Source organism: Protopterus annectens, chromosome 7.part1 (genome assembly GCF_019279795.1).
Source record: "Protopterus annectens isolate FY-2018-M chromosome 7.part1, PAN1.0, whole genome shotgun sequence".
Lineage (NCBI taxonomy): Eukaryota > Metazoa > Chordata > Ceratodontiformes > Protopteridae > Protopterus > Protopterus annectens.
In genome coordinates, this window is record NC_056740.1 from 531,071,429 (window position 1) to 531,094,269 (window position 22,841).

A 22,841-nucleotide genomic window follows, 5' to 3' on the forward strand; every position below is an offset into this window, starting at 1 on the left:
GTAATGTGATCTATAACCTGTACAATTCAGTTGAAAAACAAACAAATCTGTTAGGGGAAAATATAAAAAATAGAAAATGTGCAATAAACTGGTTGCATAAGTGTGCACACCCTTAAACTAATACTTTGTTGAAGCACCATTTGATTTAATTACAGCATTCAGTCTTCTTGGGTAAGAGTCTATCTGCATGGCACATCTTGACTTGGCAATATTTGCCCACTCTTCCTTGCAAAACCACTCCATATCTGTCAGATTGTGAGGGCATCTCTTGTGCACAGCCCTCTTCAGGTCACCCCACAGACTTTCTATTGGATTTAGGTCTGGGCCATTTAAAAACTTAAATTTTCTTCTGGTGAAGCCATTCTTTTGTTGATTCGGATGTTTGCTTGGGGTCACTGTCATGTTGAAAGGTGAAATTCTTCTTCATCTTCAGCTTTCTAGCAAATGCCTGAAGGTTTTGGACCAAAAGTGACTGTTATTTGGAACTGTTCATAATTCCCTCCACCTTGACTAAAGCCCCAGTTCCAGCTGAAGCAAAGCAACCCCAAAGTATGATACTGCCACCACCATGCTTCACCGTGGGGATGGTGGTGTTTTGGTGATGCAAAGTTTTGTTTTTGCACCATACGTATCTTTGGGAATTGTGGCCAAAAAGTTCAACCTTGGTCTCATCAGACCTCAGCACATTTTCCCACATGCTTTCGGGAGACTTGATGTATTGTTTTGCAAATTTTAGCTGGGCCTGGATATTTTTCTGTGTAAGAAAAGGCTTCCATCTTGCAACCCTACCCCTTAGCCCAGACATATGGAGAATACAGGAGATTGTTGTCACATGTAGTGCTCAACCAGTACTTGCCTGTAATTCCTGCAGCTCCTTCAGTGTTGCTGTAGGTCTCTTGGCAGCCTCCCTGACCAGTTTTCGTCTTGCCTTTTCATCAGTTTTGGAGAGACGTCCAGTTCTTTGCAGCATCACCGTTGTCCCATATTTTCTCCACTTTTTGATGACTGTCTTCACTGTGTTCCATGGCATATCCAATGCTGTGGAAAATTTTTTGTACCCTGACTGATACCTTTCAACAATGACATCCCTTTAATGCTTTGTAAGCTGTCTGCGACCCATGGCTTTTGCTTTTGTAGCAGGCAACTGAGTAAATGTCAGGAAAATCCTACTAGAACAGCTGAACTTTATTTGGGGTTAGTCAGAGTCTCTTTAATTGATGGCAGGTGTGTACCCAAGAAGACTGAATGCTGTAATTAAATCAAAAGGTGCTTCAACAAAGTATTAGTTTAAGGGTGTGCACACTTACGCAACCAGCTTATTGTACATTTTTTATTTTTTATATTTTTCCTCTAACAGATTTTTTGTTTTTCAGTTTTTCAGTTGAATTGTACAGGTTATGGGTCACGTTAAAGGTGGGAAAAGTTTTGAAATGATTTATTGTGGTCTCATCTTTTTATATCACAAAAACCTGGCATTTTAACATGGGTTGTGTACACTTTTTATACCCACTGTATGCTGACAGTTAGTTCTCCTTTGACCACCATGTCTTGGACATAGTTTGAAAACCCTTCATCATCACACACCTTATCTGTCAAGGTATCTCATCTAAGTCAAAGAAGTTCCTTATTCCAGTATATTCCTCCCTTATTAGACCTATTATTGAATAGAGTACACTTTTTGGTATGTAACCTTGTCAAACTTGAAAGACTCTAAGATTGCCAATGCCATGGGACCTTCTCTTTTCTGTACTCAGACTATTTTGAACCTGTCCAGGCCCTGTCTTCTAATTCCTTCATCTAGTGACTCCAAGACCATCATTATCTCTGATCATTCACTGAAATGACTTTCTTCTCCAGGGTATCAATTTGCAAAGAAGGAGCTCTCTAGGTTCACATTCTCAATATTACCATCTGTAGTGTATATTAGGTTCAGACGTGTTGCTGACATAGAGTGGTATGAGATGATGAAAACCTTTGTGTAACCCTAGGTAGATATGGGAGTCATTCCTTCCCCCCTCGACTGATAGGACAGACAGAAAGAGCTGACCCATCTACACCCCTTACTGTTGTTCTTTCTCTGTCCAGATTTCAGACCTAAGTTGACCTTTAACCATTCCCCTCTTGGTGTTGACAGCTTTGAGATCTTCAGCATTGACAGTTTCTCTGATCCATTTGACTCTGAAGCCTGTAGAGTTGATGGGGTCCTAGAGCCAAGGGGTTGACACTGTTCATCAAGGACTGAGTTTGATTCTGACATTATTGAATCTGTCCTTGTCCTTGTATGCACGTGCCTTTGATAGCTTAGCTCCAGTCGTGGCCTCAGACGTGACCAAGCCATCGGCACCAGGGTTTCTGTCTTCTAATCTGTTGGCCTTGGATTTGGGGCTGGATAAGAGACCATCTCCATTGGTGCCATTAGCTCCATTATATGCATTTGAGAAGATATTGGTCTGGCAGTCATCTCAGGATTGCGATGTGTCTCTTACCTAAGCTCCTCACAGACTTCAAAAATGTATCTGCAGACATCAACGCTCATAATTTTTCCAGGTGGTAGCCTGATCCTAATGGTCTTGACCTTTCCCTTCCTCAGGGGACCAGAGACATATCTGACTGTTCAATTCCATCCTCACCTGAAGGGTGTAAGTGTAAAAGGAGACACTTGAATCCCACTGGAGTCATTCACTGAAAGTCACCGACTTTGATGAAGGAGAAGGGTCCCCTTAATCTCTTCCTGAGGCACACCACTTTTGGTGAGTTAATGGAGTCATTGAGAGAAAGGGGGAATTTGCCCACTGACATCCCTTGTCCAGAAGGTGTTTTGCTTTTGGAGTGGGCTCATCGCCCTCCAGGGTGGTCCTTCTTGCCAACCTCCTTACTTTTCAGCTTCTTTGACATTCTTTTGTTATATACTACACCTGACACTCTGTGCCAGTTGGCTGCAGCCTCTCTGATTATCTCAATACAGATTTTCTATCTCATCTCTCTGCTGAGATTCATTCTGATATAAAATCCCTTAACTTAGCTATATGCAATTCCAATGATGGCCAGTGATTCCACACTACCATGTAGAGTGGTCCATATTTTAACAGTATCACAGAAACCTTCCACTTGAAAAGTCTACAAGAGTAAATGGAAAAAGTTCTTCATATGGACATTGGATAAGGGACTTGATCCTTTTTCTGTACCTCTACCATCTATACTGGATTTTTTGACAGGTCTTTTCCATATGACCGCAAGTTTTTCTACCGTCAAGATTCAACTGGCAGCTCTGTCTAATTGTTATCTGAGATGAAATGAAACATCCATAGCATCCCTAAACATATACAAAGCAGCTTTTCTTAATGGCACTTTTTTGTTGAGGCCACATATCAGAAAAACACACTTCGTACACCCATTCACTCCATCTGGATTTGTAACTGAACTAAGCCTCCTCCAGTCATTACCTAGATCTTAATGTCATCCTACTTTTCCTTTTCTACCTTTACTCACATTTTTCTCTCTGTATACCTGAAATTCATTAACATTTTTTCTCTCCCTCTGTATCTTTTTATCCATTCAACAAGTATTCTTTTTTTCTCTTTCTGACAGTAATTTCCTACTCCCACCCCTCCTAACTCTAGTATAATCATTCTAACTTCACACATGTACCTTCTCATATTCTTCTATTCATTTATCTTTTATACTACATCTTCTACTGTAGACTCTTATTGTTTTCCCTTGCTCTAAATCTTACTCCTTATTTATGTGCTTAACATTTCACATTCAGTCATACGTCTATGTCAACATTGTATTGGATTCATTTAGATTATTCTATTATTTTATTAAGTGTGTATCTACTGTTGTGATTGTCTAATTGTACTACTGTTGAACAATTTTTATTTTTTCTTTTCCTTACTTTATTATGTAGATACTGTACAATGTGCCTTGATATACTTTATATTTTATGCGTTTTTTTGTGGAGCATTTCTCCCCAGGTCTCCACTAAAAATGGGCTCTGCTTGGCCCAGTGGACTTTCCCGGTAAACAAATGCAAATAAATAAGTAAATAAATCAAAGATCCATCTCCTCCTTGGGACATGACTTTGCTGTTGCAAGGTCTCAAGCACCTTAATTTTGAGCTTGCTTCTTCAGCCAGATTGAAGTTTCCTTCTTGAAAAACCTTGCCTTTTGGTGGCTGTAACATCCATCAGATGAATTTCTGAATTACAAGCTTTGTCTTGCAGGCATCCCTATTATTTGTTTCACAAAGATAGTGACCCACAGACCTAACCGTACCTTTGTGCCTAAAGGTGCCACAGAGTCCTCCTTGAATAAAGTTAAAACTTTTCCTGCCTTTCTCCTATCATCCTACCCAAGGAGAATTAATTTTGCATACCTTAAGGATAATCAGTTGTTTGTGTTTTTGCAAGAGCAAAATTGTGGTCGAAAGTATCTAAAGTCACCTAGTTCAAGTGGCTGTGAAACTGCTTTATTTTTATTCACCCTCCTGTTCCCTTTCCAGATTGTCACAATTCTGTTTTCTCATCAGGGGGATCATGGGGGACTGGCTGACTACGTTTGCAGATGACTGCAAGTTAAGAGCAGTCATTGAATCCTCAAATGACTTAACCATCCTGTTTTAAGGTTTGCCCCAAGCAGATAACTGGTGCCAGAATCATGAACTGAAACTTAATGCCAAAATATTCATTATCAAATTCATTGGGAAGTCATCTACCCCATTGAACTGCCACATTGACAACTTACCCTCGAGAGCTGAACCAGTTGTTTGGGATGTGGGAACTTGTTTAAACAGTGACCTAACTTTCGACCAACATGTGTCCACTGTTCTAAGAAAGTCATTTTATATTGCTCAGCTTATAAACAAAGGGATTGCAACTAGAGCTAATGATGCTATTCTCCCCGTTTACTCAGCCCTCATTAGGCCAATCATTGAGTGTAATATTCACACTGACATATATAACTGTCCAGACACATGCAACAACTTGAGCACTCACAAAGATACCTTAGTACAAGGATACAAGGTTTAAACATTATGTCCTACATCAACTGCATCATAGCCTTGCCACTATACTCAGTATCCTAGAGAGCTAATAAGTGACCTGTGTCTGGCATACTAGCCATCCTCCAACCCATTACTGATGGATTTACTGCACATTAGCAAGTTAGATGGCATCAGAATACTTAGTCCAGGGATTTAAACTTCTTCTGCAACATCAAAAGCACTGTTTTCAGGGAGAGATATATCTCATTCAGGATACCACTGCTCTGGAACAGACTCCCCATCCATGTAAAACAAAGCTATTCCCAGTCCATATTCAAGCACAACTTGGATCTATGGATGAGTAATAGAAACTTTATCCCAAGATTGCCCATTTGTGCTACTAATGGATAGAGGCAGCTTCTAAATGCTTTATCCCCTGTATGGGTTCCCTCAAATTATCTATGGTATGATCCCAGTTATTCTCACTATGGGTATATAATTATTAACCTAGGATGGGTAAGGACAATCTAACACCAAACATTAATTCAAGAACCAAAACGGGAATTGGCTATGCTTAAAATGGTCTGCAATGGCAGCTGGCCTAGTACTTACCTCTGAACCTATGATGGACCCTACCTGAAGCCTTCCTATTGCCATTCTGTTGCCTTCTTGTTATTCTTTTTTTGGGGGGGGTTCCCTTTTTCAGGGGTGTTTCCATCTGTGTTATGGGCAAACTTGACCTGGGGAGTGGTGTTAGCATATTGCATTAGAAAAAAAGGAGAGCTTGAGCGCTGGAGAAGCAAGTACAGATTTGAGGCTGCCACAAGGTGGATGACCCACAAGATGGATGGAGAGAGGCAACACGGATCTAGTGTTATGGTAAGCGCATAACTTTCATTTTTACATATTAAATCATGCATTTGTTGAATTAAACAAGTCTCATCTTTGCATAGGTTTGATAACTCTTTGAAATGCTTTCAGATGTTTACTAGTTCTCAAATGACAGAGCTTCAATAATTTACAAAAGTTCAGTACCTCGTAGTTCTTAATCAACCTCCTGTAAACCAAATATACAGGCCTTCCTTGCTTGTGGCTCTGGCCAAACATCATGCTGTCTTACTTAAGACCCCATTGGATTCTCTGGTTCTCAGCCCCACCCCCATCCCTGGCTGAGTCTTCTCTGTTTTCTGATCTGTTGAATTCTTCTCTTGAATAGGCTGTTGTTGGAGTTTCAGGCTCCCACCCACATAACTCTCTTATACAGGTCCTTCCCTGAATATCAGGCTCCTGCCTGTGTTGTTCCTGTTGACCATGCTCCACCTTTAATGTTGTGTAATCCCTCTACAATGAGAGGCAAATATCTCTTGTTTCCAGCTTTTCTCTTCTTGTAAAAGTCCTCTTCCTCCAAGGATTACTTTGGATTCACCCACAGGCCAATTCACTGAATGACAGGTCTTCCAGCTCCATTGTATCACAACGTATTTGTGTGCACATATATATATATATATATATATATATATATATATATATCTATTAGTATATACGTATGTGTGGTTGTGTGTGTATATATATATATATATCATACACCTTCAGCAGCAATATGCTTACTAAAAATGCTGTTACATCCTTAAAACTTTTAGCTTGGTATTCAGAGAAGTATTGCGTCGAGGATCCAGTTACATGCATAGCAGTTTAATTTGTATTCACTCAGTCAATCTGCTTGAAGACAACCTCGCACGGTACACTGCTGTACCGCTGTATGGAAAACACTCTAACAGGCTGCTGCAAGTAATCTGCCTGGGGCAATTTCATGGGGGTGAGGATCTCAAAGGTAGTAGCAAAACATAACAGCACTAGGCTAGTAGTGAATGGGCAATATACAGATTTGGATAGTACATTGTAAAAGTGCCATAAAATGCAGTGGCTAGCTTTAAACACCTTTATTAAATTATAACTTAAGACATGAAGAAACATTCATTAGCAGAAAAAACAAACCATATTTTTTCTTTGTAACTATTATCAGCCCAACATTGCAAAAATTGCTGAATTACTATCTTCCCTTAAACCTCACTCCTTCTCAGCATTATTCTAAAATATTGTTCCCACAGTTTCTATTTATTTCTGTATAATTTGCTCCTTCTCTTTTCTAAGGATCCATCTTCCAGTCCTTTTAACTGTTTTGTAGTATTTAGTCATTCAAATACAGTTGGTTTAAACTTTGATTTCCATTTTCTAGTAATTGCTTTTTGGCAGCGAACAGAATTAAAACTTAATAAGGACTTAGTATGTCTAGACAATTCAGATCTATATCCCAGCTCAAAAGAATAATTTCTTTAGTTGCAGTCATTTTCTCACCCAGTATGTCTGACAGTACTCTGTAGGTAATTTTCAAAACTGCTAACTCATTGTTTTCTTAAGGACATTAGTGTCACCTGGGTGATAGCAGTGCTGATATTCTCAGCTATAATTGTGTTGGAATTTTTATGTGCTCATCAGTGGTATATCTTAAACATTTTTATATAGGTAATTACTCAACTGTTCTTGTTAATTCATATTCTGTTAATGATTTGTCAAAACAATTGTTCGTATAATACATTTTCTTTTCTCTTTAGGGTGGATGGGAAGAAAGAATCCACAGCGATGGAAGAGTGTTTTATATAGATCACAGTGCGTATAATATCACTCATCAATAAAATGCTTATACTTTTTTTCTTGAAAAGTTTTTAAGCAGTGACTCTTTTATTACTGTTTTTTTTTGGCAGATACAAAAAACACTCAGTGGGAGGATCCTCGGTTACAAAATGTAGCAATAACTGGACCGGTAAGATTTCTTCTTTGTTTTCTTATTGGTCATACAATTCTTTTGTAGCGATGATACTGATTAATGTTAATTTCTTTACTACTGATAATTCTGAGGAAGGCTGTTCCTTACTACTGACTGTTTCTGGCTGTGCTGATCATGCTTGATAATGTATGCAGTTTCTGTACTTGGTGCATATTTTCATTTATTCTTACATATAACACATTGCTCTTCTGTATTCACAAAGAATACTCCTCTTGCATTACAATTTTTTGTTAACCACAGATATTCATTATATTGATCACCGCTGCAATATCCTGCAAAGGATAAAACAGCCGGCCAGCTTCGAAAGCTTCAGAGCACCTTCCACACACCCAGACTGTCTGGCAGCATGAGCTAAGCTGACTAAAAGAGGAGTTTGGGTGCCAAACCCTTCTGAGCTTTACTGCCACCAAAGAGTACGCCCCTCTGAGGCTTTTGAGGATAAAAGGTTGGCTTGTGTTGTTCCTTTGCGGGGTAGATAGGCTCCCTTGGGAAAAAAAAAACTTCCATTCAATAATGTTTGTCTTTTATTAATACGTTCCTCTTTAGGAAAGTTATTTGAATGCTAGGAGTTTGTGTTTTAATGGACTGCCACAAGACTACTGTACTTTTAAATGTGAGTGCTCTTTTTTCTGTAGGCTAAAAGTTGTAAAAAGTAACTGAAAACATTTTTTTTTTTTTTGCAGAGAAATGTTGTTTGTTTTACTTTGAGGAGCTTAGCCACTCAATGTCAATCCGGTCTTGTGGAGGATATTTCTAGGAGTCTGGGTGTCTCTGTATTGGTCCTGATATGGTAGAAAGTTGATGTCCACGCTGTTAGCTTCTACCAGTGAAATGGGAGACAGCTGCCTGGCTCAGAAACCTGCAAAATAACTAGATAATACTAAACAGTAGTGTGGAAAAATTCCCACCATGCTAGTAAAAAAGCAGTTATCCCAGTTAAAATGCCAGAGTTTATTTTTTTATTCTATTTTATTCCTGGCAGAGATATGTTAAAGTAACAACCAGCCTGATGTAGCTCTAATTTGGCTGGTTATGCCCGGTTTGTAATTCTAAATCAGAAGGGCCGTTCAGGTCATCTCCATTCCTAGTCTTTGTTGAGAAACCTGTGATAAAGAAACTTTTAGATGAAAGCCTTGGATAAAGACAATAATTTAATCACGCAGTCTCAGTGAACACTTGGTAGTCGATCTTCGTTCTTCATTAGTTTATTGGAAGCATTGTTAACAGTGTCTGTATGACCCTATTGATACTTCTTCAAGGGCTGTGGCCTACAGTACTGTTTTGAGGAGGTTCTCAAAACCTCCCATATTTTAAAAATATGATTTTAAATTCTCCTTTGGATAGAGATTTAGATTTTGGTCTCACTGCTGCAGAGGTGATCAAAAATGTAATGAAAGGGTAAGCTGATATAGGGAATTTCTAAATGTTTTCAGCTGTCCTGTTCCAAGTTTTTCAAAGGATTCTCTAACACCTTATCCAGTTTTGGTAAGAAACAAAATAAGCAGTCTCAACAAAATACAGGGTGAGAGATCTGTTACATAAGCTGTGATTCCAAGAGAACATTCAAACGTCTTTCTTGACTCCTTCTCACAGGGTTGTGTTTCTGGGATGTCAACTTAACACCACAGTTCAAAGAGCTTTTCTTCCACAGAAAGATCTAGATCTATTATTTCTAGGGGTTTTTTATTTAGACGTTGGTGACTGAGAGGGAGTACTTTAGGATTTTGGGTCTTTTGGTCACTGCACCAACACCCTTTGCCTTTTCAGATCCCACTGCTGGGGTTTGTCAGAAGAGAAGTTACTTGGTGGAGACCGCAGATATACCTAAAGCCATGTCTCCTCTTCTCCCTCCCTGTTCCAAAGGAGTCAGTCATCAAAGACTCCTCTGACTTTTCTTGGGAAGCAGTTTCTTGATGGATAAAAATGCAAGGTATGTGAGACACCAAGGACAGATGCAAGCATATAAATATAAACAAATGCTTGCCTTGATCAAGGCGTTAACTTTATGAAAACTCTTTGGTCCCTGGGACATCTTCATGCTGTTACAGACAGTACCACAGTCATGTGGTACAACAAGCAAAGGGAACCATGTTGTACCCTCTCTGAAGACCAGCCTTGTTGGGATTTATCTTCACAGAACAATCTCACTCTACAGGCAACCTGCATTCTGTCAGAGCAAAATTGTGTGACAGACAAGCTGAGCAAGAGAATGGCAGACCCTTATGAATGTAATGTAGTTCAGGAGGTCTTCCAAGATTTGATCCATCTGTGGGGAGTTCCTTAACTTGACCTATTTGCCTCCTCTCTGAACAATCAGCTGGCAAGATTCGGCTCCAGGACTCCATGCAAAAAGTCTTGGAAGATGGATGTGTTTTCTTTTCCTTGGACAGCAATTTTCCTGTATGCTTTTCAGCCCTTTCCACTAATGTCCAAGGTTACTTCTAAAATTTCAAAGGAATCTCCCAAGATCATTATGGTGATTCCCTTGTGGCCCAGGCAACTGTGGTTCTCTTTTCTTTTGGAAATGGCCAGGGGCAATTGCCACAAGCTTCCTCACAAACTAGATGTACTCACATAAGGACAGGAGTGTTTGATACACCGTCACACCAGTGAACTTCAGTTGACTACCTGGATGATAGTGTCTTAATTCCCTTTAGGCACCTGTTTACTGAGGACATGCAACAGATACTACTGGAGGCAAGAAAGCCAGCTACTAGAAAATCACATATTAACAGGAAAAGGTTTTCTAGTTGGTTCCAACAACATAACCATCACCCATTCAGGTCTAGATGTTCACTGGTTTTACAATATTTGTGACAGTTATTATCATGTGACCTTTCTTACACCTCTGTCAAGGTTCATTTATCGCCATTTTGGCATGAATGTCCATGGATCATCCTCTTTCTATGAATTCTCATGTCAAAATGTTTTTGAAAGGGATTTTGCATATGAGGCCTTCAAGAAAACTGGTAGCCCTGCATTGGGATCATAATTTTGCGTTAGAGAAGCTAACACTTGCTTCATTTAAAGTGGCTAACCAGGCTGACTTGAAATTCTTAACATGCAAAACAGTTTGTTGATTGCTCTGATCTCTGCAAGAAGGGTATATGAATTGCAAGCTGTTATGGTGAGTTAGCTCTATCTCATTTTCCATAGAGACAGGATTTCTTTGACATCTAATCCTTCTTTTATGCCCAAAGTTGTATCCAAGTTTACTTTAAACAAACTGTTCATCTCACTGTTTTTTTTCTTCAGCCCAAAATAAGAGAGAAACAAAAAAACTACAATCAAGCCTGGTTTAAAGCTACAGACAGCGAGTGCCCTGGCAGTACAAGGTTTCAGTGCCTTTCACACTTTTAGATCAGTAGCTACACAGACAGCAGCTAAAGGTGGTGGTGTTTCTTTATACATGAGTATCAAACATACCTCTAGGTTGGCTGAACAGAATGCTGTGCTGGAGTTTCTCCACGTGCAGCTAACCATAGATAAAATCCTGTTCCACATCCAAACTAGCTATAGGTTGCCCTACATGTCCCAAGAAACTCACATCACATACTTGGACATACTGGAGACACTTACCATCCAAACAAATACCCTATTCAAATGGGACTTCAATTACCCTTCCACAGACTGAAAATCTTGCACAGCCTCAAATTTACAGGCACAGAGATTCCTGGATTTTGTAAATACAAATACCCTTAACTAGTTAGAGCATACGCCCAACAGAGGCTTCAGCATATTGGACCTCTTACTTACAAATATGGATAATGCAGCACCCCCCCCCCCCCCCCAGTAACAAGTTCTTCCTGATAAGGTCTGACCATAAAGCTACCTCTTTCAAAATTAACTTGGTAACCCCAGTAGAGTCAGTAATTGTCATTAACTGTTCCAAAGCAAACTAATTTTTTTAAATGATAATTTGTCAAAATTAAATGCCCCCTGAACCCAGAGAACACAGCAGCCTATCCTGAATTGTTCACAGAAACTCTGTATAACCATGTCAGTAGCTACATAGAGGCTGCTGCACCTACCAGAAGTAAGCCTGTAACTAACTCCAAAAATAAACTGTTCCAGTAGCATCCCAAATTGAACAGGATGCACAACAAAATGGCAGACTCCAGTGTAATGATAGGGCAGTATTCATAATCTCAGCCTATGCCCCACAGCAGGGTTGTGATAGTGAGGAAAAGAGTGCATTCATACAGCAGTTGCAGGGCCTACCAGACAAAGCAGGACAGCAGGAATTGGTGTTGATAATGGGTGACTTGAACACATATATCAGGACAGACAGAACAAGATATGAGGTTTGCCTCGGTCCACATGGGTTGGGCAAAAGGAATAAAGAAGGACAGGCCATTCTGGACTTCTGTCTGGCAAATGGCTTGATAGTAGCCAACACATGGTTCAGAAAAAGAAACACTCGCAAGATCATATGCCAGAGTGGCCAACATGCAACTCAGGTGGACTTCCTCCAAATAAAAAAAGGGCACTGGTGTAGAATCAGTGATTGCAAAGTCATCCCCAGTGAAACAGTCGACCCACAGCATAAATCACCGTTTGCCGCAATCAGCTGCAAACAATGGTCAGAGAAGGCTCTGAGGTCAACAGAGACCAAGCTGAAGACCTGGAAGTTGACTGGAGAGAAAGTACAACAGTTCAAGGAATTACTGAGGGCTCTAGCACCTCAAGAAGAGGAGGAAATAGGTGGAGTTGAAGAAGAATGGCAGTGCCTGAAAACAGCATGTATGAGGACTACAGAACAGAGATGTGGCCGAAGCAAGTATGGAAATAAGGTACATAAGGAAACTGGTGCTGGAATGCAGAAGTCCAGGAAGTCATCAAAAGAAAGAAGGAGTGCAGGAAAATGGGGGATATAGAAAAGGCTGACCAAGCTAAGAAGAAATACTGGTTGGCTAAGAAAGAAGCTAAGAAAGGAGTTATAATAGCAAAGAACAGGGCATTGGAGGCACTCTATCAGCTTCTAGAAAGTGACTCAATAGGTAGCACAAAGAAAATATATCGGGTTGCAAAACAAAGTGAGAAAGGTAAAGAAGATAGTCATACACCCTTCATAAGGGATGCCAGCAACAAACTGTTCTCCAGTCCACCGAACATCATAGTCAAATGGAAGGAGTACTTCCAGCAGCTTTTGAATGATGAAAGCCCCACAGAAGCTGTACTGCCCCAGACACAACCTACGATGAGAGAGGAAGAGGAGCCCACCCTAGAAGAAGTAAGAATAGTACTTAGGAAGATGAAGTTAGAGAAAGCAGCAGGCTCAGATGAGGTCACAGCAGATATGATAAAGATAATGGGTGGGACAGGAGAGAAATGGCTCCTGAGGGTACTCATAGCAGTGAGGAGAGAAAGGCATATCCCAAATGACTGGAGTGTAAGCATACTTGTGTCCGTGTACAAGACCAAAGGGGACAGCCACAGCTGTGGACAGTACAGAGGTATCAAACTCCTGTCACATTGCATGAAAGTTCTTGAGAGGGTGATTGCTAAATGGTTACACAGAGTAGTATAAAGTAAGATGGGAGATGAGCAGTTCGGATTCAGATCAAGATGCAGCGAGACAGGTAGTTGAGAAGAAGCTAGAGACAAGGAGGAGTCCAACTGGGCATCCTTAGGCTTGGAGAAAGCATATGATAAGGTCCCAAAAAAGCTGATTTGGGCAGTACTCCAGTGGTTCGAAGTCCCAGAAACATTGGTAGATCCAATGTCTCTAGTACGAACAGTGTTCCGTCTCATGGAGGGGATCCCAGTTTGAGTGTGCATGCACCAGGGTTCGGCTGTGAGCCAACTGCTTTTCACACTGTTGATGGACTACATTAACAAACATGTCGGAGGGGACAGATCAACAAAGTTGCTATATGCAGATGATGTGGCATTACAGGCAGACTCTGAGCAAGAAATTCTGCAAAGGATAGGCGAATGGAATGCAAAACTGAAGACACATGGGATGAAACTTAGAACAGATAAAACAGTGGTAATGGCAGCAAATTGGGGAAATCAGAAGAAGCTGGGAACTGAGATAGAAGGGAAGATAGTGGAACAGGTAAATAGCTTCTAGTATCTCAGAGGGGTGATTGACGAGAAGGGGGGTCTGTTCAAACTCATTTGCCCAACGTTTTCTGGAATTCATTAATTCCAGTGCCCTGGACCAACTCCCGCGCCCCCACCAGAGGTAACAACATTTTCAACCTGGTCATTACAAACATGGGGGACCGCTGCTCTACAGCAATAATCAACCCCTCCCTGGTTAGATCTGACCACAAGTTAACCACCATCGATATCCAAATCCCACCCCCACCCCCCCCAAAAAGGAAACCACAGTGAAGAACTTCTCCAAAGCTAATTTTGAGCTTCTAAAGACAGAAGTGGCAAACTTCATGTCACCCATGGATTTGGGGAATGGGAGTATGGCTGCTGAATCATACACCAAGGCACTGTATGAGCATTTACACAAGTGCATAGATCGGGGCATACCAAACAGAACCAAGACGCTGTCCTCCAAAAAAAGGAAGCCAATCTGGTGGACCCCTGCCATAAACAAACTCTACAACAGAAGGAAAAAAATATTGCGGAAAAGGGTAAACTCCCAAGACTGGAAAAGATCCCTTGTAAATCTGAACAAAAAACTGAGATCCATCATCAAATCTACCAAAGCTATTTCTGAAAACAAAATTACTACAGATACTAAGGACAACCACAAAGCATTCTTTAGTTATGTCAAGAATCTGCATAACAATATGCAGATTTGCTCGGAGTTGCTGCACAATGGCACCACTTATAATGAATCGACTGATATTGTCAATATCTTGACAGACAGGTTTAGTGCAAACTTCACCCCCTAAATGGCCCATCCCAATAGCAGAGAAATACCAAATCCCTATTATCACGACTGCAGAAGTAAATACTGCACTGACCAAAGCCAGAAATACAGCTTCCATGGGGCCAGATAATGTAATGAGATGTGTCCTACATGATTTACAAAACGAACGCGCCACACCTGAGTGCCCTGTTCAACTACAGCCTCACTTCAGGCTTTGTTCCCCCTGAATGGTGCACCGCTACAGTCATACCACTCCATAATTGGGGAGCAACTACTGACCCTGGAAACTACCGTCCTATCAGGCTGGTGAGCCTGATCTGTAAGACTGTGGAGCGCATCATTACGGATCTTATGAATAGGGAAGTAAGGAACCTTCAAACCCTAGACTCCACACAGTTTGGGTTTCTGAAGGAAAGATCATGTCTGCTCAATCTGATAGACTTCTTTAAATCGGACACCAGAGCAGTGGACGAAGGCAAGGCTGTCCACACAGCCTATCTCGATCTAGCCAAAGCCTTCGACACCATCCCCCACTCTGGAATCATTAATAGACTCACTAATCTGGGCATTAACCCCTACGTCACAAGATGGATCGCCAGCTGGCTCACTGACAGAACCCACATGGTGAAAGTGGCAGACTCCAAATCTGACTACCGGGCAGTTACAAGTGGAGTCCCACAGGGATCTGTTCTGAGTCCTCTCCTGTTAGGCATCTACTTTTCTGAAGTTCAAGCTAACACAAAGGGACTCTGATTAACCAAATTTGCGGATGACTGCAAACTGGGAGCTATTTTTCTTTTATTTTCTTGGATGGCAAAAGCCAGGGTACCTTTTTGGCTGGGCTTGTATAGGCCCCAGGGCCGATAGCCTAGTACCTACCTATGAACCTATTATTGATGCTCAAGCTGATGTAGATATCCTACAAAAAGGCCTCATGGAGACCAATGACTAGTGCCAGAACCATGGCCGTAGGCTCAATGCAAAAAAGTGCATCGTCCTTCCCTTTGGGATAAACATGGTGCCTACAAACTACCATATCGAGGGCAACCCACTCAAATCCGAAGGGATGATAAGAGATCTAGGGACACAAGTAGATAGCAACCTCTCCTTCATCAACCATGTTGCCATTGTCATTAGGAAGTCATTCTGTGTGGCACATCTCATTACAAAAGGCTTCTCATCCAGAAAGAAAGAAGTCATAATCCCGCTCTACCTATCCCTCATTAGACCCATTATAGAGTATAATGCCCCATTTGGCATGTACTTCACTAGACACCTCCAACAGCTGGAGAGGCCACAAAAGTTCCTCACAAAGAGGATCTTAGGATTCAAACATTTGCCTTATACAGAAAGACTCAAAAAACTCCAGCGTTACTCTGTCTCATATGGCGTACTTAGAGGCGATCTCTGCTCGACCTACAAAGCCATGTCTGATCCAGTATTGCTAGACATGCTCCATCTGAAAAAGTCACAATCCCTCCGTGCCGCACACTGCAAAGACTTCAACCTCATCACCACATTAAACAGAACCTGCTAGAGGGACAGGTTCCTAACCCACAGACTTCCCATACTCTGGAATAAACTCCCCACTCACGTTAAGCAGAGAACCTCACTAGCTCTCTTCAAGAAAAATTGTGACGAGTGGATGGGTAATAAGAAATTCACCCCGGGAATCAATCCAATAGCCTTGCTTGATAGGGGCACGAAGAACTAACGTCTGGCAACCAGATGACTGGGAATATTCTCGGGCTAGGATTGCACTGGCTCTAGGGCCGTTGGCCTAGTATTAACCTATGAACCTATGAATAAAGAGGTCAGAGCTAGAATCAGAGGGGCTGAAGCCAACTGGCTCAGAGTATCAGGTGTACTGTACGGCAAACGAATGCCAAAGAAGCTGAAGAGTAAAGTGTACAAAACAGTGGTGCAACCAGTACTACTGTATGGTACAGAAACCTGGGCAGTAAAAGCAGAGCAGATGAGAAAGCTAGAGGTGATGGAAATGAAGTGCCTGAGAAGGGTGGTAAGATGCACACTGTGGGACGGATGAAGAAATGAGGATATAAGAGCAGAAACCAAAGTAGCTCCAGTTGCAGAAAAGATCAAAGAGAACAGATTACAGTGGTTTGGGACATGTGCAGAAAAGCAGAAGATAATCTGCTGAAGAAAATTTGGGAGAGACAGGAAGTTGGTAAGAGGAAGCAAAGTCATCCAGCGAAGCGGTGGATGGACTGTGTGAAGGAAGATATGCGACAGTCAGGCATGAATGTAGGAGAAGGCAGACATGTAGCATTGAATCGAGAGAGATGGTGACAGTTAACATGACACCCTGACCTCGTGTAGAAAAATGGGGAAAAAGGGGGGTTGATGATGATGATGATGACAAAACAAATTAGAAAAAATCATAACAAAAATCTGGAAGCATAACTCTCATAAACATAAGAACTCACTTATCAAACTAAACTGTCAACTAGGAGGGCTGATTAGGTCAAATAAAGCCAACTTCAAGGATAAGATGGCATACCAGGCAAAAAAAACATAAGGACTTCTTCATCTGTGTCAGAAACCTTAAGGGGAGCAAAGAGCAGTGTGCTGAATTGATGGTTAATGGTGTCACATTCACTGAGCCTGGCAATATAGCAACCTGTTGGCTGATAAATTCCAACTTTGACATCCACTCACCCCTGCCAACCCCCAAGAAACACCCTCAAACATGACCTCTCTAACTATATCAAGAGAGAATGTCCTGTTAGTGCTCACTAAAGCCAAGAACACAGCCTCAATAGGCCCTGAAAACATCCTAGAATGCCTTATGAATAGTCTTAAATATGACTTATCGGTGTCATTGAAGTCACTATTTGATTATAGCCTCAAAACTGGCTTTGTACAACAAGAATGGAAGTCTGCAGGGGTCATCCCCCTTCATAAGGGAGGACCATCAGCAGATACAGGAAACTATAAACCCATTAGTCTGACTAATGTTATTTGCAAAGCCATGGAAAGATTTATCATGGAAATTATCAACACGAACAAAGAAGACCTCCAGACACTGGATCCATCCCAGTTTTGCTTTCTTAAAGGAAGATCATGCCTACTGAACCTGATGGACTTCTTTGAGAAGGTCACTAAGTCAATGGGCAGGGGGAAACAGTGCATATTGCCTATCTTCATCTGGCTAAGGCATTTGGTACACTATCCCACGCAGGCATTGTTAACAAACCTAAAGATCTTGGCATAAACCCCTTTAAAATGCAGTGGATAGCCAAGTGGCTCATGGATAAGACCCAGGAGGTTAGGGTCATTGAGGCCACCTCCACAAAGAAGCTGATCACCAGTGGAGTCCCTCAGGGGTCAGTGCTGGGCCCAACCGTTTTTGACATCTACTTTTTAGAGGTCAAAGCCAGTGTCAGAGGCCTCTGGCTGACCAGGTTTGCAGATGATTGCAAGCTGGAAGCAGTCATAGAGTCCCATCAAGATGAAAAAACATTAAAGGCAGGTCTAACACAGGCATATGACTGATGCCAAAGTCATAGCTTAAAACTCAATGCCAAAAAATGCATTATAATACCTTTTTAGGAATACAGCCACCCCTGGAAACTACACCATTAGTAAAACACTCCTAAGAGTTGACTCACTAGTTAGGGATCTGTGAACTCATGTAGACAGTAACCTCACCTTCAACCAACGTGTTCAAGGTAGTAAGAAAATCCTTCAATGTTGCTTAACTTATAAGTAAGGGCATCGTGTCTAGGTCCAAGGAAGTCATCTTACCACTGTACTCAGGTCTCATCAGACCCATCATAGGGTATAATGCCCCCTTTGGAATGTACTTGATCAGACACATTCAGCAACTAGAATGTCCACAAAAGTGCTCTGCAAAAAGAATACATGGAGTAAATACAATGTCCTATGTGAACTGCCCCAAAGCTATATCTCTATACTCAGTCTCATACAGACTACTGAGAGTCAACTTATGTTTGGTGTGCAAGCCGAGGCTTCCTAGATCCCATCTCTAATGAGGCTTTTGCACATCCGCAAAACAAACAACATCAGAAGTACTACATCCAAAGACTTGAATTTTGCTTGTGATATAAATAAGACATGTTAGAGAGACAGATATCTATCTCAAGAGAATTCCCATTCTCTGGAATAGGCTCTGCATCTATGTGAAGTAATCTCTCCCTTACCATATTTAAGGATAACTTAGGCCAAAGGAGAGAAACCATAAAATGTGAAGTTGTTCAATCTCGCCATTTGTTCTTACACGTGGGTACGGAGCCAATCCATCGGCTGTGAGTCGGCCGCTTTCCAAGCTCAAGATCTTTCAGTAGCTCGAGGCACAGCACCTATCCCATGATGCTGTTTGATTAACCCTGAGATCTAGTTTGCCACTGCAACAGATCACAAGTCTTCAGTGTGCTCGAGCCAGTGAAGGGTTATTAAGAAGCATTTCTACAGCTAAGTTTACTTTTTATTTAGATATATCTGTTTTTCTACCAGTATCCCTTGTCATACTATCATTTTTTTAGGGCTTTGTCCTTTTCAGTGTGTTTTATTGGGGTGAGTTGCTCTCGGGCCTTGCTCCCTCTTCAGTTGGTTTCATCCTTTGCTATAGTTGTGCAGGGATCTAAATTTCTTCCTATCCCTTTTTTTTAATAAGATTGTTAATTGTTGTTTTATTATTATTGGATTGTACTGTTGTACTTATATTATCAGGGCTCTGATAATTGTTTTTTCTCTTGTGTTTCTATTCTTGTGATTGGATAGTACTATTGTACTTGATAATTGTGCTTTCTCTTAGACATGATGGCTGACCAAAAGCAAAAGTCCGGATTTAAAAGATGTGACTGTGGCCAAAAAATGTCAATAACAGATAACCACATTTCTTGTGTGTATTGTTTGGGACCTCTCCATTTGCAGGAGGATTGTTCCATCTGCCACTCTTTTAGTGACAGAGTTCTGTTAGAGAGACGTAGGAAACTTATTGATCGAGGTCTCTTAATACCTGAGTTTCAAGAAGCTTTGGACAAGTCAGACCAGACCTCCAAGTCTTCGAAAGGGTCGAAGTTGTCTCGGGTGTCCTCGGAGCCTAAGTCTTCGGCTCCGAGCACCTCTGTTAAGGTGCTGTCACCGGTTCCTAGGTCTTCAGAACCGTGTGCCGAACCGATGATTCGGAGCCAGCCTTTGGTTTTGGAGCCAGTATCAGAGACTTTAAAATCTCCAATACTTAGGTCTGTAGCTTCTTTGGCCCCTTCGACCCAATCTTCAAGCATGTCAGATATTGATGTGGACCGGCTCTTAGAGAACCCGGCATTGGCTAAACTGCTCTCGGCGTCGGCCCAACTTGGTTCAAGTCCTGTTCCTGCCCCATTGCCTGTGACTACTCCTCCTCCGAGCCTACCCAGGCCTTCGGAGCCGGAAGATCTGATGGTTGTGGAACCGAGTCCTGTTAAAGTGACATCGGTTCCACCCACCCTGACCTCTTCAGTGCCATCTGAAGAGTCTCGGATCCGACACTCTCTCGTCAGTTCCGGGGGGGGGGGAGTCGAACCGACGCGTCTGTTCCGACACTTCCCCTTGGCGCTTCGGCGCAGGTGAGCTCAGCTCTCTCCTCGGGTTCAGAGCTGTCAGCCTCGGCACCTGTGAGGCCTCTGTCTTCTTCGGAACCGGTGGTCTCCTCGGGCCAAGAGTCCAGGGCTTTTGATGCCATGAGGAGGGTGTTGTCTGTTCAGACCCACACTACAGATCTCTCCTATTCCTCCCTGAAGATACCGAGTTCTGCCTCGTCGTCTTAAGCACCTACTAAGCGACGAGACCCAGAGCCTCAGGTATCCCCTTTGGGTGACCCCTGCTCTACTGAAACTTCACTGGCCGCACCCACTGATGAAGTTCCCAGAAAGAGACTCTGTAAAAGGAGGCATTTGGATTCCCCTCAGGAATTCTTGACATCAGACACCGACTTAGAGGAATCGGAAGGGTCCCCACATTCCCCCTCGGAGGATGTCTCCTTTGCGGACATCTTAGAAATACTTAAGCAGAGGGGCGACTGGCAATCCATTAGCCCTACCGAGGATGAGTCGGTGCTCCTGAAGGCCTTTGGGTCTCAGCCCTCCCCCTCCTGGGTTACTCCGCCCTTCGACAAACTAATGATTCTGGTCACTCGATGGGCGTGGGAGTCCCCTGACACCATGGAACCAGTCCCTCGGAGGCCCAATAAATTCATCACTGCCCCTCAAGAGAAATCGTTCCTCACCAAAGGAGTCCCTGTTGATGTCATGGTGGTGGCGGCGGCCACCAAGAAAGAGATGTCAGAGACTTCTTCTACTGTCCATCCTCCTAATAAGGATTCCAGGATGATGGACAGATACGGGAAACGCACTTTCAGTTCTGCGACATTTGCCATGAGGTCGCTTAACTACTTGACCCATTTTACTCGCCTTCAATGAGATCTCCTTCAAGAACTCAGAGATACTCTAAAGGGTAACACAGATGAGGCTGTTTCAGAAAAGGTTACAGCTCAGCTTTCTACCCTTAATTCCATCATCAACTCATCCATGCGGCTCATTTCCTATGCAGCCAAGGGATCGAGTCGAGCAGCAGGTTCAGCGATTGCTCTGCGGAAACAGTCCTGGATGCGCTTGTGCTCCTTTGCGGAAGCCTTCAAGTCTTCCTTTGTCAGTACCCCGTTTGATGGCTCTTCATTGTTTGGGCTTAAAGTCAAGGAGACCCTCACTAGGTATGAGCAGGAAGGAAAGACTCTGTCTGCCGTAGGAGTCCATTTTTCCACCCCTACTAGACCATACCCCAAAGGGCAAAGAGGTGGAAAAATGTGGTTCCGGAAGTCCCAAGGTGCTTTCCTGAACACACGTAGTGAACCCCCCTTCAGGGGCAGAGGAGGGGGCAATAATGGAAGATGCCGCTTTGGCGGCAGAAGGGTTCTGCAGAACCAGGGTGACAGGGAGCAGTTTCTTGGCAAGCCCTGTTAGCACTCCTGAGAGGAGGCCCGACTGTTCTACTCTGGAGGCAGTCGGGGGTCTCTTGGCTTTGTACGCAGATGCCTGGCAAGGAATTACATCAGATTCTTGGGTACAAAACATAGTTACCAGAGGCTACCTCATTCTCTTTGTAGAACCCCCGTTACCCACAAAAAGAATCCCAGATGTTTCACCCAGTCTGAGGAATCAAGCAGTCACAGAAATCCAAAACCTGCTAGAAAAAAGAGTCGTCCAACCAGTTGCGGCGGACCAGATAGGATCCAGAACTTACTCCAGATTCTTTTTAGTTCCAAAGAAAACAGGGGACTGGAGGCCCATTTTAGACCTCAGCAAACTCAATACATTCATAAAGAAGGAGAAGTTCCGGATGGTCACGCTTCAATCGATACTCCCATTCCTAGGAACAGGCGATTGGATGTGCTCTTTAGATCTCAAGGATGTGTACTACCACATCAAAATGGCCGAACCATCCATTGATCACCTGCGTTTCCGATTGGGGGCCAGTCATTACCAATTTCGAGCTCTGCCCTTTGGTCTCACTACAGCCCCCAGAGTGTTCACCAAATGTATGCAGTAGTTACAGCTCACCTGAGGCGTCTAGGATTCTGGGTGTTTCCGTATCTGGACGACTGGCTCCTATCTGCCACCACCAGGCATCAACTCATTCAGTCCAGGGATCATATGATCAATCTCTGTTCTCGGTTAGGAATAACCATAAATTTCAAAAAAATCTGCTTTATTACCATCACAGCATATCACATTTATCGGAGCAGACTAAAACACCAACACCGCCCTGGTCAAATTACCTCTAGAAAGAGTCTCCTCTCTAAGAAATCAGGTGTCATGCTTGCTACAAGAAAAGAAAGTACCTGCTACTCAGGTGTTAAAACTCTTAGGCACAATGGCAGCTTCCCTCATAGCAGTACCTCTGGGCCGGATGCACATGCAAATACTCCAATGGTTGCTTTTCACCCAGTGGTCCTACCAACAGCTTCCGATGTCATTCAAGATTCTGTTGACAGATGCTTGCAAGAGAGACCTTCTCTGGTGGTTGAGCAGCCACCAGGTGACAGTAGGTCAACCATTTGTATAACCCCGTCCAGTAGCCACGGTGACCACGGACGCTTCCCTGATAGGGTGGGGGGGGGGGTTTTCAGGGAAAGACTGCCCAAGGCACCTGGTCAG

General features: G+C 42.6%; 1 protein-coding gene across 1 annotated transcript in view; it reads left to right on the plus strand.

Moving 5' to 3' along the window:
* NEDD4 (NEDD4 E3 ubiquitin protein ligase) overlaps nt 1–22,841 on the plus strand; it is a 1,779,469-nt gene that overhangs the window by 1,227,211 nt on the left and 529,417 nt on the right. Inside the window, exons 12-13 of the mRNA XM_044078965.1 lie at nt 7,594–7,648; nt 7,744–7,802. Of these exons, the coding sequence (XP_043934900.1) occupies nt 7,594–7,648; nt 7,744–7,802 (114 nt within the window). The remainder of the gene's footprint in view (nt 1–7,593; nt 7,649–7,743; nt 7,803–22,841) is intronic.